At 44.7% G+C, this 15,801-nt stretch overlaps 1 protein-coding gene across 2 annotated transcripts in view; it reads left to right on the forward strand.

Annotated features, from left to right (window-relative positions):
• Window positions 1-15,801, forward strand: part of LOXHD1 (lipoxygenase homology PLAT domains 1) — a 275,680-nt gene that overhangs the window by 118,436 nt on the left and 141,443 nt on the right. For both annotated transcript variants that reach the window (XM_068251570.1, XM_068251579.1), the window contains exons 10-12: window positions 334-518; window positions 12,753-12,851; window positions 15,301-15,449. In XM_068251570.1, coding sequence (XP_068107671.1) covers window positions 334-518; window positions 12,753-12,851; window positions 15,301-15,449 — 433 coding nt within the window. The remainder of the gene's footprint in view (window positions 1-333; window positions 519-12,752; window positions 12,852-15,300; window positions 15,450-15,801) is intronic.

Here is a 15,801-nt window from a genome sequence, read left to right on the forward strand (position 1 = left end):
TACCTAATACTGAGGTCCTTCTAGCTACCTAATACTTGAGGGGCATCTGTAGCTACCTATGCCGGGCAAGAGAAGTAAGGGAGGAGTGACAGCTGGGACAGCCAGCACACTTGTGGTGCAGTTAGGTGGGGGTTTGTAGGTTCATGGAGGGCGAAGTCTAAGGTGCCAGGACACCTGTGCTTATAGGCTCCTGTGAGGTAAATCCTGGCCTGGGACTACGGATAGTTGCTTCAATTTTCATCATCATAAGTAACTAAAAAGTGATTTCTTTTAACAAAAGTCCATTGTCTTGTGTAGAGTGCCAGAACATCACTGTGGCCATTTTGTTTCTAGGATAGAGCACGATAACACAGGCATGAATGCAGGCTGGTACCTGGACCGTGTCATAGTGACGGATATGAACAGGCCTCAGCTCCGATTCTATTTCCCCTGTAACAACTGGCTGAGCAAGGAGGATGGTGATGGCCTGTATGTCAGAGATCTGCCAGGAAGCCTCAACCCCATGGATGTGCCTAAGAGTAAGTGACAGGTCCACTTATATCTGTTGTGAGGAAAACCACCAATCTGAGCCCTTAACTATTCTGCTTTATTGGACTGCTCTCACCTTGTAAGACCAAACCAACCAAACCAAAGCAAGTGATTTTGGCACACAGCTCAACAGGTGTCTAATCGGCGCCAGTTTTGAGTATTGGTAGTGCATGAGGGAGTAGTAACGAATGGGCAATGAAAGTACCTGATCGGATACCATAAATATTTGTAGTAGAGTAGCCAATCAGCTACAACTAGCAGGGGCCGAAGGAGGAGGCTATGTTTAGGAAGCAGGTGGGGTATTAGTTTAAAGGGAACCAGAGACGTAGCACCCTCATGTATTTTACCATATATATCAATGGGAACATGACAGTAAACACCTACCCTGCTCTCTGTTTCATTCTTCTCTGCTAAAGTTGCCTTTTATCAGCCCTGATAAGAATCCCCGACTGAGCATTCAGTCTAGCTTTCACCTGAATGATTATAGCTGAGTCTGTCTTCTGTGATGTCTTCTCAAGCCCAAGCCTGCCCCCTTGTGGCTCTGCTTTGCTGCTTTGAAGATAAATAGCAGGAAATCAGAGCCACAAGGGATCAGGTTTGGGCTTGAAAAGACATCAGAGAAGACTGACTCAGCTATAATCATTCCGGGCAAAGCTAGACTGAATGATCAGTGGGGGATTCTTATCAGAGCTGATAACAGGCAGATTTAGCAGAGAAGAATGAAACAGAGAGCAGGGTAGGTGTTTACCGTCATGTTCCCATTGATATATACGGTAAAATACATGAGGGTGCTTCATCTCTGGTTCTCTTGGCATTTGGTGGGGGAGGGGTTTGTTTTAGGCACCCACAAGAGGGGATAAGTTTAAGGCATAAAGTGGGGAGTTTGTTTTAGGCACTAGGAGGGGGGAATAGATTTAGGGGGTGGGGAATCATTTTTGGCCCTAGGAGGGGTGATTACATAGTTAGTTTTAGACATTAGATAGATTAGTTTTAGGCATTAGGTGGGAGCTTTCATTTTTGGCACTAGGAGGGGGTTTAGATTTAGGCATACGGTGGTGGTGGGTGGTGGGGGGGGGATAGTTTTAGGTACTAGGAGTAAGAGGCGCTCCCTGCTTGCAAATCGCTAGTATTGAGACACTTTTGTTATTTGATCTGAGGAAGCGGACTGCGATCTGCGAAATGTGTTATCATTCAAGTGTCTGGTTTCTATGTAAAAAAGTATTACTATATTTGGGCTACCCCCTTCTTTTAGAGGTAAGCCTATTTATTTATGCTTTATCCAGCTGACATTATCCCTTCCACACATCACATCTTGGGGCGCCTCCTCCTTTCCAGTAATACTAGGAGGGAGGATTGGTTTTCTGCACAAGATTCTTTTAGGCACTATAATGGGTGATTAGCTTAGGCATTAAATGTGTGTGTGTGTGTGTGTGTGGGGGGGGGGGGGGGTTGTTTTAGGCACTAGGGGGAGGGTTCAAGTAAGAATGGGCACTGGGTTTGTCTATAGTAAACTATCAGTACCAATCATTTAAATGACCAATATATTTACTATAGGCAATTCATGCAAAACTATTTAAAGGACCACTATCACACAAATCATAAAATTTAAATTACATATATACACATACAATTAAGAAGAAGGTTTCTTCCAGAAGAAAATGAGCTATACAATACTTTTTTCCTATGTTGCTGTCACTTACAGTAAGTAGTAGAAATGTGACAGAACCGACAGGTTTTGGTCTAGCCCATCTCCTCATGGGGGGTTCTTAGGGTTTTCTTTATTTTCAAAAGCACTTATTGAATGTCAGTTGCTCAGTACTACTGCTAAGAAAGTCTGCAGTGAGCAGGGGGGCTGGCCAGCATCTTTGTATAAATCCTTTTCATGGAATGTCTTTAAAAACAATAAAGGCCATGCTGAGAATCCCCCATGAAGAGATGGACTAGTCCAAAAGCTGGCGGTTCTGCCAGATTTCTGCTACCTACTGTAAGTGACAGCAACATAGGAGAAAAGTAATTTATGGCTCATTTTACTCTGAAAGAAACATACTTCTTATTTGTATGCGTTTACATGTATTTTACATTTTATGATTGTCACGATAGTAGGTTGGGGCGGAGCTTTGTGTGGAAATGATCCGGAGATCGGTAAAAGTCAGATAAGACTCTTGTGTAGAATGCATTCCGGGCCGCAGACCCTCCCAAGAAAATATGGTGAATGAGGTGCTCATAATTTGGGCTTGTATGCAGATTTCATGCAGATTATGTGCAGTTTGGAAATGTACTACTCGTCAATGTTTGTCCTTTTAAGCTGCATATAATATGAATAACATTTGCATGCAAGCTGGAATTATTAACCTCTTTTTGACCATTTCTACTCCAAAGGTGACAAAAATCCACTTGAGAACTGTCATCAGTACCCGTGGCTGCCACAAGATGGTAGCAGCGATGCTTCGTTTCTACTTGTGAAGTGCTAGGTTCATGGTCACCCGTAATCTTATGCCTGGTACACACAATACAATTTCCCATTAGATACACTGGTCACATCAATTATTTCTGACAGGTCCAATCTGATTTTCGATCGTTTTTCTGATCGATTTTCCGATCCTTTCTATATAAATGTCAGAAAAACTATTGGAAATCAGACTTCCAGACTTGTCGGAAATAATCGATTCAAGTGACACTGAAGCGAAAAAAAAACCTCATGATATAACGAATTGGTTGTGTAATACGGATAGTTAATTGAACATTAGTAGCAAAGAAAATAGTGTCATTATTTTATTTTAAAGAGAGACTGAAGCGAGAATAAATCTCGCTTCAGACCTCAAACGCCGCTATAGCGCGGCTTAACGGGGGTCCCTTCACCCCCAAATCCCCCTCCGTAATGCGGGGGAGAGCTTCCTGGTTGGGGCAGGGCTAACCGCCGCAGCCCTGCCCCACGCGCGTCTGTCAGCGCGTATCTCCGCCTCTCCCCCGCCCCTCTCAGTCTTCCTTCACTGAGAGGGGCGGGGGAGAGGCGGCGATGCGCCGCTGACAGACGCGACTGGAGGCAGGGCTGCAGCCGTTAGCCCTGCCCCCAGGAGCGACCAAATGCATGACCAAGTCGTGCTGGGGTGGGTTTGGGGGTGAAGGGACCCCCTTTGTGCGGCGCGATAGCGGCGGTTTAGCAGGGGCACACGTGCCCCTGCTAACTTTGAGCTCTGAAGCGAGATTTATTCTCGCTTCAGAGTCTCTTTAAGGTATATAACTTTTTTTTAATAACATTGCATCATTTTCTTATAATTGCAGTTTCCACACTACACTCAGCATTTTAAATGATTTCACAGAGCAGTCTACCAACCCTTTGAACGTTTCTCTGCAGAAAAAAACCATAAACAATGAGAAACAGTTGAGATAAGCGCTTCAAAGCGTACATTTGAAATCGGCGCCGGTAGACTTGGGCGCAGGATACAGCGGTATATAGCTGATCCTGCTTCTGCACAAGTCCGGGCCGATTTAATTACTATTCCCCCTCCAGGCCGACATGGATAGTGGGGGAATGAAATAATTCGGCTTCCAGCAATTGCTGGAGGCCGAATTATTATGTTTTTAAGCAACTTCGGCTCTGTCTTCTGACGGAGCCGACGTTACTCACTGAGCGCTTCAATAGGAATGATTCCTATTGAAGTCTATGGAGGCGCCGGCTGCGCCCAAATCTAGCAGCGCTGAAAAGCACTGCTCCGGCTTCAAAAGACAATGCTGTCCAAGACTTTATAAAGTTACAGAGCTCAGAGAAGCTGTTTTGCATAGATAACCACTGAAGTCTCTTAAACAAATGAGAACATTTTGTTCCAGAGTAAAATGAGCCATAAATTACTTTTCTCCTATGTTGCTGTCACTTACAAATCTGATAGAAGCGACAGGTTTTGGACTAGTCCATCTCTTCACGGGGGGATTCTCAGATATTTATTTATTTTCAAAAGCACTGAGTGAATGGCAGTTACTCTGTCCAACTGCAAAAAAAAAGTGTGCAGCGAGTAGGGAGGCTGCCAGCATCATTGTTTAACCACTTCCCAACTGAGGGGTTTTACCCCCTGACCACCAGAGCAATTTTCACCTTTCAGCGCTCCTTCCATTCATTCGTCTATAATTTTATCATTACTTATCGCAATGAAATGAACTATATCTTGTTTTTTTCGCCACCAATTAGGCTTTCTTTAGGTGGGACATTATGCCAAGAATAATTTTATTCTAAATGTGTTTTAATGGGAAAATAGGAAAAAATGTGGGAAAAAAATTATTATTTTTCAGTTTTCGGCCTTTATAGTTTTTAAATAATGCATGCTACTGTAATTAAAACCCATTAAATGTATATGCCTATTTATCCCGGTTATAAAACCGTTTAAATTATGTCCCTATCACAATGTTTGCCGCCAATATTTTAGTTGGAAATAAAGGTGCATTTTTTTCAGTTTTGCGTCCATCCCTAATTACAAGCCCATAGTTTATAAAGTAACAGTGTTATACCCTCTTGACATAAATATTTAAAAAGTTCAGTCCCTAAGGTAACTATTTATGTATTTTTTTTAAATTGTAAATTTTTTTATTTTTTTTTTAATTACAAAAAAAAAAAATTGGGGAGTGTGGGAGGTAAGGAGTTAATTTTTTGTGTAAAACAAGTTTATTTGTGTGTAAAAAATGGTTAGGATGTAGTTTTACTATTTGGCCACAAGATGGCACCATTACCAATTTGTTTCATACGACCTGCAAGCGTCCTTCTGGACTCTTGCAGGAAGTAGAAAGAGGCTGGGACTTTGTTATTTTTTCACAATGATCGGGCTGCTCAGCCGAGCGGCAGCAGATCATTGCGGGGCTGAGATCAACGAACAGGAATGGATTTTCCCGTTCATTGATCTCCGGGCGAGCGGGCGGCGGCGTGTTTACTAGCGGCGGGCGGCGTGTTTACGAGCGGGAGCGCGGACAGCGGCGGGAGTGCGCAGAGTACGGATTTCTCCGTCCCTGGGGGTGAAAGGATGGAAAAAGGGGCGGAGAAATCCGTACGCGCGGGGGTAAAGTGGTTAAATCCTTTTCAGGGACTATCTTTATAAAGAATAAAAGCCTTGCTGAGAATCCTATGAAGAGATGGACTAGTCCAAAACCTGTCGCTTCTGTCAGATTTCTACTACCTACTGTAAGTGACAGCAACATAGGAGAAAAGTAATTTATGGCTCGTTTTTCTCTGGAAAAAAACCTACTTCTTATTTGTCTATGTTTGCACATATTTAAAGGGACTCCGAGCAGTGCAGAAACTATGGAAAGATGCGCATTATTTTAAAGCTCTCTTTCTCCTCTTTCCAATGATATATAAACCGCCACCCTACGCCTTTTAGTTTTCGCTATTTTCGCGATTGAAATTGCCACGGCCGCGATTTCGATCGCGAAAATAGAGAAAACTAAAAGGCGTAGGGCAACGATTTAGGTGTCGTCAGAAAGAGGAGAAAGAGAGCTTTAAAATGATATCCATCTTGCCATAGTTATATTGTATTACACAGGGCGACTTTTTCTCAAAGTCAGCAGCTGCATTCAGCAGAATGGAGCTGCTGACACTGGGGAAAGTGTCGTCCTGTGTAATACAAGTAACTATGGAAAGATTTTAAAGCTCTCTTTCTCCTCTTTCTGACGACACCTAAATCGTTGCCCTACGCCTTTTAGTTTTCTCTATTTTCGCGATCGAAATCGCGGCCGCGGCAATTTCAATCGCGAAAATAGCGAAAACTAAAAGAAGCAGGGCGGTGGTTTATATATCATTGGAAAGAGGAGAAAGAGAGCTTTAAAATGATATGCATCTTTCCATAGTTACTGCACTGCTCGGAGTCCCTTTAAAATTTTAAATGTTTTCGCCATAGTGCCCCTTTAACTTTTCCTGTACTGGAAACAATATGAGACTCACATCTACTAATGTTTTATTTCTTAGCAGTACTACACATACAAATCATTATATCATAAGTTTGTTTTCACTGCAGATTCCCTTTCAACTCTTTTATCTGCTGGGAAATTGCATGGTGTATACCAGGCAGGTCGAGAGATGGGGGCGTGTTCACGAAACTGCGGTAACTTTGCCATGCACAAGTGACGTAGCGCGTGTACAAGCCTTTAGCTGACAGTATATTTTCACATCTGCTTAATGGACGCCTGTAACTTTAAGGCTACTTGCACACCAAGACGTAGCGTTAGGTGCTACGTTAAGGTCGCATAACGTGCACCTAAAACAACGTATGGTGCTGCAAGAGCCGACGGTAGAGTGAGCCGCGTTAGGCGGCTCGATTCCTATAATGTCTCCCAGAGTGGCGCTGATTGGCCAGCGGGTCCACGTGATGCGGAGCGAGACACTCCGCATCACATGGTCCCGCCGGCCAATCAGCGCCCGCCAGTGCAGTGAATATTAAGTAGCCATGTGCGCGGCTACTGTAGCTGGCTCTCCCCGCCTCCTCTCCGCCCCCCCACTGCGCATGTGCAAACAGTCTAACGCGGCTATAGCCGATCCAACGCCGTAGCATGCTGCACTTTGCGGAGAACGTGCAGCGTTACATGTAACGCAACGTGGGCTGTGTGAACAGCCCACTTGTGTTACATTGCTGTGCGTTGGGGGAGCGTTACAGGCGCACTAACGTGCGCCTGTAACGTCTTGGTGTGTAAGCAGCCTAAAAGAGAAAAAAAAACAATCTTTGACTTTAATGTTGAAGATTGCACGTGGCCGCGCTCCCCACGATGTACAAGAGCGGCCACACTGTGCAGGCGCCAAGCACAGCCTTCACCTGCACGGTAGCTTGGAGACGCTAGTGCACAGCTTTTTTTTCTCCATGCAAGTGCAGCTACCACGTGGGAACCAACCCACTGGCGTCTGCGCGCTAGGGCCGCACTCGTGCATGGAAGGAAGCGCAGCCGGAAAGAAGATGAGGGTTCTGGCCAACAGCGGAGGGTCCGCGGGGCGTAACTAGAAATCACTGGCCCCCTGCGAAACTTTGGATGCCCACCACAGCTATGTTATTCATTTGACTACTGCACACTTGTATGTGTTTTCCCCATGCAGATAAAAACAGACAGCAGTGAAGCACTGCAGGCATTTTCTCTATCAGGCTGGGTGCACACTTGGCAGTTTGTAAAAGGTGACATTTTCTGTCATGTGCGTTTCTGTGTTTTAAGTGCGTTTTCTGTGTGTTTGCTTTTTGCATGTTCTTCCCGTAGATCCATGCGTGCGTCTTGTATGCATTTTTCATGCGCTTTTTATATGGAAGTCATCAGGAAGCGGAAATGCATCAGAAAACATGGTTTGTTTTACAAAAACGCATATTAAAACGCATATAAGATGCAATACATTGCATCACTATTGACTTTCATTATGTGCGTTTTTTTATGCATGTTTGAAAATATGCAACAAAACCAGCATTTTAAAAACACGTATTAAAAAACGCATATACAGGTGTATTTCCATGTGTCCCTTTGACTTAAAGGAAAACTTAAGTCAAAGCTAAAAAATGAGATTTACTCACCTGGGGCTTCCCTTAGCCCCCAGCAGCCGATCGGTGCCCTCGCAGCTCCGCTCCGATGTCCCAGGACCCGCCGGCGAGCACTTCCGGTTTGGCCGTCACCGGCCGACAGGCATGGGAACGCGAGTGATTGTTCGCGTTCCCAGCCTGTATATCGCCCCCTATGCTGCTATTGTGGCCGCAATAGCAGCATAGGGGGCGATATACAGGCTGGGAACGCGAACAATCACTCGCGTTCCCATGCCTGTCGGCCGGTGACGGCCAAACCGGAAGTGCTCGCCGGCGGGTCCTGGGACATCGGAGCGGAGCTGCGAGGGCACCGATCGGCTGCTGGGGGCTGAGGGAAGCCCCAGGTGAGTAAATCTCATTTTTTAGCTTTGACTTAAGTATCACTTTAACATTATTCGCGTTAATGCTGCCTTTTATGCAAAGCTAGTGTTTCTGCTTAGTGTGTTCTCAGCCTGAATTAGATTAGCATCTGTGATAAAACAAGCATATTTTCACACATACAGACACATGAAAAGACGAGTGTGCCCCCAGCCTCAGCTTATTACACTCACTCTGTTCATCTCTAATGGAGCAGAACAGGCTCTGCAGACTCCTCCAGCATCACTACAGTACACAGCACTTGGGAAGGGGTAGAGAGGCTGGGGGCTTAGCACTGTACACAAGAGTCTGCTGCACACTGAATAGCGACTGTCTACAAATCTCTGTCTACAAAACTTTGTATGATTCTGTATCCAGTGGCTGAGCAGATGCAGTCATTAGAACAATTGTGCAGAGAGCAGAAAGATTTTTCTCTACGCACCCTTAAATGGAAAATAACCCCCCCCCCCCCGGTGGGCCCCCCTGTGGCTTCTGCCCCCCCCCTGCGGCTGAATCCCACGCAGTGTCTATTGTTATGCCCCTGGACATAAGTACTGTATGTGCTGTACATACAGATCGATCGCACATCGATCGATTCTATCAAATTCCCAGATCGATTTGCGGTCGATTTGATCTATCTGACAGGATGGAAAATCTAGGATGATCTGTTGCTGGCAGCAGATGGATAGCCCATAGAGTTGCATTGGATCTAATGGTCCAATAATGCAAGTAAATCAATTTCCAATAGGTTTCATTCTGAGATCTATTGGAAATCTGTTCCTAGCGTGTGGCACACATCAGATAGATTCCTGTCAGATTCAACTTCACAAGCATCTGACAGAAATCTATCTGATGGTCAAATCTGCTGCAAATCTATAAGTGTATGGCCACCTTTAGTGCTGCAACTTTAGCAACTGTGAGGGGCCAGCTCCTCCCCCTTCTGCAGAGTAGGAGCTCAGTGGAACAGTTTAATACTTACCTGTTCCAGTGCTGCTTCGGGTCTCCTCTGGTCTTCCTGAGAGCCGCACGCTCTATGCTGCATAGCTCTGGCTCCCAATGCATGTCACATGATTGGAAGCTGGAGGTCTGGAAGCACAGGGTGCGACTGCTGGGAAGAACGGAAGAGACCTGACGCACCGCTGGAGAAGGCACTATATTTCACTGATCCACTGTGTTACTCTGCAAGGTGGGGAGATGGTGTCGGGGGAGGGTGTGGGTGTTTTACCAACCACACGAGGGAGTTATGATCCCAGGAGGGGGGCTCATGCTAACTTCAGTGGGGGGGGGGGTCCCGTGGGTTGCTGCTGCACCCCGGCTCAAATTGACAATGTTTCAGCCAGAAACACTATCAGCAATGTGCTCCTCTGTATAGGATGGCATTTTGCTTTTTTACTGCTTACAATAATGCACACTGAAATCTCTCGAGGGCCACATAAAATGGCAAGGAGGACTGCATTCGGCCCGCGGGCCTTAAAGCATACCCGAGGTGAGATGTGACATGATGAGATAGCCATGTGTATGTACAGTGCCAAGCACACAGATAACTATGCTGTGTACCTTTTTTTCTTTCTCTGCCTGAAAGAGTTAAATATCAGGTATGCAAGTGGCTAGACAGGAAGTTACTACAGTGTTACCCTCACTAGAGATGTCGCGAACCTCCGATTTTCGGTTCGCGAACCCCGTTCGCGAACTTCCGCGGAAGGTTCGGTTCGCGTAAAAGTTCGCGAACCGCAATAGACTTCAATGGGGAGGCGAACTTTGAAAAATAGAAAAAATTATGCTGGCCAGAAAAGTGATGAAAAACATGTTTCAAGAGGTCTAACACCTGGAGGGGGGCATGGCGGAGTGGGATAGACACCAAAAGTCCTGGGGAAAAATCTGGATTTGACGCAAAGCAGCGTTTTAAGGGCAGAAATCACATTGAATGCTAAATTGCAGGCATAAAGTGCTTTCAAACATCTTGCATGTGTATACATCAATCAGGGAGTGTAATTAGAGTACTGCTTCACACTGACTCACCAAACTCACTGTGTAACGCACCGCAAACAGCTGTTTGCGTAGTGACGGCCGTGCTGGACTGGTGCGCACCGTGGCGAGAGTGCAGGCCATGGCAGTTTTCCAACCCATATGGTCGCCTGTCAAGCTGATCAAATTTGGTCTGTCCACAATGAAGCAACAACCTTATTATCTTCTTGTATGTAGGTAGGCATAGGTAGGAGTCCCAGTATAGGTAGGTAGGTAGGCATAGGTAGGAGTTCCAGTATAGGTAGGTAGGCATAGGTAGGAGTTCCAGTACAGGTAGGTAGGCATAGGTAGGTGCCTTAGTAGTTAGTTAGCTAGACATAGGTAGGAGACCCAGTATAGGTAGGAGTCCCAGTATAGGTAGGTAGGTGCCTCAGTAGTTAGCTAGGCATAGGTAGGAGACCCAGTATAGGTAGGTAGGCATAGGTAGGAGTCCCAGTATAGGTAGGTAGGCATAGGTAGGTGCCTCAGTAGTTAGCTAGGCATAGGTGGGAGACACAGTATAGGTAGGTAGGCATAGGTAGGTGTCCCAGTAGTTAGCTAGGCATAGGTAGGAGACCCAGTATAGGTAGGTAAGCATAGGTAGGAGTCCCAGTATAGGTAGGTAGGTGCCTCAGTAGTTAGCTAGGCATAGGTAGGAGACCCAGTATAGGTAGGTAGGCATAGGTAGGAGTCCCAGTATAGGTAGGTAGGCAGGCATAGGCAGGTGTCCCAGTAGTTAGCTAGGCATAGGTAGGAGACCCAGTATAGGTAGGTAGGCATATGTAGGAGTCCCAGTATAGGTAGGTAGGCAGGCATAGGTAGGTGTCCCAGTAGTTAGCTAGGCATAGGTAGGAGACCCAGTATAGGTAGGTAAGCATAGGTAGGAGTCCCAGTATAGGTAGGTAGGTGCCTCAGTAGTTAACTAGGCATAGGTAGGAGACCCAGTATAGGTAGGTAGGCATAGGTAGGTCCCCTAGTATAGGTAGGTAAGCAGGTAGGTGTCCCCGTATAGGTAAGTAGGTGACCCAGTAGTTAGGTAGGCATAGGTAGGTGTCCCAGTTTAGGTAGGTAGGCATAGGTAGGTGTCCCAGTAGTTAGGTAGGCATAGGTAGGTGTCCCAGTATAGATAGTTAGGCACGGCCTGGCTGGCACAGTAATAACAATTAAAAAGGTCCAGCTGCAACAGATAGGGCTGTATAATGTCAGTGTCAGTGAGCAACACACACACAAAAACACATCAGGAAAACATTAGCGCTCTCAAAAGAGCTGTTGAGGGGTGCTATTTTAGCAATAACAATCAGCCAGGAGCAAGCCAAGAGCCCAACTAATCTTTCCCTAGGAGAAAAAATCTTCCGCAGCTCTCCCTAGTCTGTCTATTTGCAGCAGGCACACGAGTGAGTGTCATGGCCAGCGAGCCTGCCTTATATAAGGGGGGGTGGGGCTCCAGGGCTTAGTGTAGCCTGAATGGCTACAACGTGCCTGCTGACTGTGATGCAGAGGGTCAAAGTTGACCCTCATAGTGCATTATGGAGTGAATCGAACTTCCGCAAAAGTTCGCTTGGTCCAGGCGAACGCGAACCCCCAAAGTTCGCCTGGAACCGTTCGCAGGCGAACCGTTCGCGACATCTCTAACCCTCACTGATAAGAAATTCCAACTATAAAACACTTTCTTAGCAGAAAATAGCTTCTGAGAGCAGAAAAGAGATTAACAGGGTCAATAGTTCATAGATTTTAGCTCTGGCATACTTCAATGAATGTGTCATTGAGCAAAAACAATAAAACAGTAAAAACTTAAAAGTAGATTTAAACATAAAATAAAACTGGAATATATCAAAATGTCATTTTTAGGAGAAGGAAGATAGATACAATCGTTTATTTTATTAGTTTATTTTCAAACTGCTCACCTTCAGCCAGTCAGTCGTCCTCCATTCCTGCCCAGTCAGGACAGCAGTGCCACCTCCTCCCTTCTGCTGTGCGAGTCAATGAGACACTGCTTCTCTCCTGCCTCCCCCCTCCTCACTTACTGTCAGACTTCTCACACAGCACAACAAGCTGCTTTTCCCCAATGATGACCTCTTCACCTCACTCTCCTCTCACTTCTCCTCCTACTCTGACTGCATGCTGTACAAACATGCTGCCCCTGTAATCTCTGCGCCTGATGCAAGTGTTTCACCTTGCTTCATGAGAGAACCGGCTCTGACTGGAACATCAGCCAATGAGGGTGGAAGAAAGAATGTCATGCAGGGGTGAGAAGGAGGGGCTCGCCCGTTTATTTTTTAGTAATAGTGGAGTGGAAGAGGTACACTCATAATTTATATGTTTCTTCTTTTGCAGTGAATAAATACATAGCCAGAGTTTTCACCGGTTCTGCCAATGGAAGTGGAACAGATGCAGATGTCTTCCTGAATATTTTTGGTGAAAACGGAGACACAGGTGAGCGTATCTGAGACATCTCTTCGCCAGACAAAATGTTTATTAAAAATGTTTATTAAAAACGTCTATAACATCAGTTCCCAAAGCACGGTGCTTGGGGGTAATATTTGATTCTTCTCTCTCATTTACTCCTCACATTAACTTCCTAACCAGCTCCTGCCATATCCAACTGAAAAACATAGCACGTATCCGAACTTTTCTCTCCCATGACACAACCAAAATGTTAGTACATGCTCTTATTATATCTCGATTGGTCTATTGCAATATATTGCTTGGTGGACTTCCAACTAACCGACTATCACCGCTCAATTCTGTACTGAACTCTGCTGCTCGACTCATTCATCTCTCCTCTCGCTCTTCCACTGCTGCTTCTCTCTGTCAAGCTCTTCACTGGCTACCAATTAATGAGAGGATTCAGTTCAAACTCTTAACCATAACCTACAAAGCTCTCCACAATCTCTCTCCCCTGTACATGTCCTCACTAGTCTCCAGATACCAACCCAACCGCAATCTCAGATCTGCACACGAGCTTCTTCTATCCTCTTCTACAATTACCTCCTCACATTCACGTATACAAGACTTCTCACGTGCCTCACCCCTCCTCTGGAATGCCCTTCCACAACACATCCGCCACTCTCCCACCTTTGAAATCTTTAAACGCTCCCTCAAAACCCACCTTTTCCGACAAGCATATTCTGTAGCTTAGGCCATGCACCCACTAAATAACCTAATTACGCACTGCCTGTACATATACTGTATACTTCCCCACCTCTTGTTTCCACCCCATTCCTTTAGATTGTAAGCTCTCAAGGGCAGGGCTCTCACCCTTTTGTGTCATGGAATGTTATTAATTTAATTGCTTGCACACTGTTAGACATTTATACATTTTAGTCATCATGTTAAATCAAATTGTAATCAGCAGTGCTGTATCTTGTATCATTGTTCATATTTAATGTATATCATTGTCTGTATCATTATGTATCCCTTGTTTGTTTTCTTACATTGTACAGCGCCACGGAATATGTTGGCGCTTTATAAATAAATAATAATAATAATAATATGGTGATTTGAAAAAGTAGTTGCTTTCTTCTGCACATTTTCTTGTACTGAATTGCTACTAAGCCATAACAAAATATTGAGATTGAGACTAAAGAAATTTGTGTAATAACACAAGTTTTGTCTAATATTACATTTTAACCACTTCACGCCACAGATTGTTTTACCCTTCCTGCCAAGAGTCATTTTTACATGTCAGCACGCCTTCCATTCATTTGGCCACAACTTTATCATCGCTTATCACACCTAAATGATGTGTATCTTGTTTTGGTTTTTTTTGCCACAGATTAGTCTTTTTGTGGGTAATAATTGTTTTCAGTAATTACACATTTTATTTACAAATTTGTCCCAGTTATTACAATGTTTAAATTATGTTCCTAGTAAAATGTATGGTGATTATATATTATTTGGAAATAAAGGTGTATTTTCTTTGTACCCTATCAATAATTACAAGCCCTTATTTGCTAAAATAACAGTAATATAGATTACATACATATTAAAAATGCTCAGACCATAATTATTTTTTATTTTTTTAAACTCACATTTTTTTTTTACTTTTTGGCCACTAGATGGCTCTATACACTATACATGCAACCAATTTGCGCATGAAATTGGTCACATCATTGATCAGGCATGATGTTGGTGGCACGGATTTTCATCCGATTATAATAATTGAATCGGATCGTCGATTGGCTGCCAATACACCTCCTTAAAGTGAACCAGAGACGAAGCACCCTCATGTATTTTACCATATATATCAGTGGGAACATTAGAGGAAACACCTACCCTGCTCTCTGTTTCATTCTTCACTGTTCGGCTTGCTTGTTATCAGCCCTGATAAAATCCCCGACTGAGCATTCAGTCTGGCTTCGCTCAGGAATCATTATAGCAGAGCCAGCAGGGGGCAGGCTTGGGCTGGAAAATACATCAGAGAAGACAGACTAAGCTATAATGATTCCTGAGCAAAGCCAGGCTGAATGCTCAGTTGAGGATTTTATCAGGGCTGGTAACAAGCAGGCTGAGCAGTGAAGAATGAAACAGAGAGCAGGGTAGGTGTTTTCAACAAATGTATATACTGATACATATACTGATATATATGGTAAAATTCATGAGGGTGCTTTGTCGCCGGTTCACTTTAAGACCTGAAACCAGAGATCGTTGTTTCCGGTAGAAATAGGCGGTGACACATTGAGAAATGTGGAGGAATCGGGTAGTGTCCCATGTTACTTTGATAAGCAGTAAGTGTTTACGTAGCTGAGACTCTCTGAGCAGTGTTGAGGCATTTGAGCAGTTCCAATTCAGCACTTTGTTCTGTATCCTTGGAGAACGTTAGTGAATTAGAGTCAGATTCAGCAGCAGTGTGAGCTGTAGCTGATGTGTCTCGTCCTTTCAGGGGAAAGGAAGCTGGACAACGACAGGGACAACTTTGAGAAAGGAGCAGAAGACAAGTTTACAATCGATGCGCCCAACTTGGGAAAGATTCGAAAAATCACCATCGGGCATAACAACAAGGGCGGCTCGGCCGGGTGGTTCCTGGAGAAGGTAATATTGACAAGCAGTCATTTACTGAGTGATTGTCATTTGTGTTATCAGCACATTTCTCTACATTCTCAGTAGTGTTGAATTCGGAGTCACATGGCTGGGCACCCGAACAGCTGCACCATGTCAGCACCGGACAACAGGAAGGGGCGTGTTCCATTTAGTTCTGACACTTCCTTCTTCCAACTTGGAATCAGGAAGTATCAGAGCTGAACGAAACACTCCCCGTCCTGCTGTCCGGTGCTGACATGGTGCTGAATGCGGCTGTTCAGGTGCTAAACCACAAGGTCCTGAATTCGGATGCCAACAATAGTTCTCAGTGTTAACCTATTAACTAGTGTTTTATGTCATTATT

This window comes from Hyperolius riggenbachi, chromosome 1 (genome assembly GCF_040937935.1).
Source record: "Hyperolius riggenbachi isolate aHypRig1 chromosome 1, aHypRig1.pri, whole genome shotgun sequence".
In the NCBI taxonomy this organism is placed as follows: Eukaryota; Metazoa; Chordata; class Amphibia; order Anura; family Hyperoliidae; genus Hyperolius; species Hyperolius riggenbachi.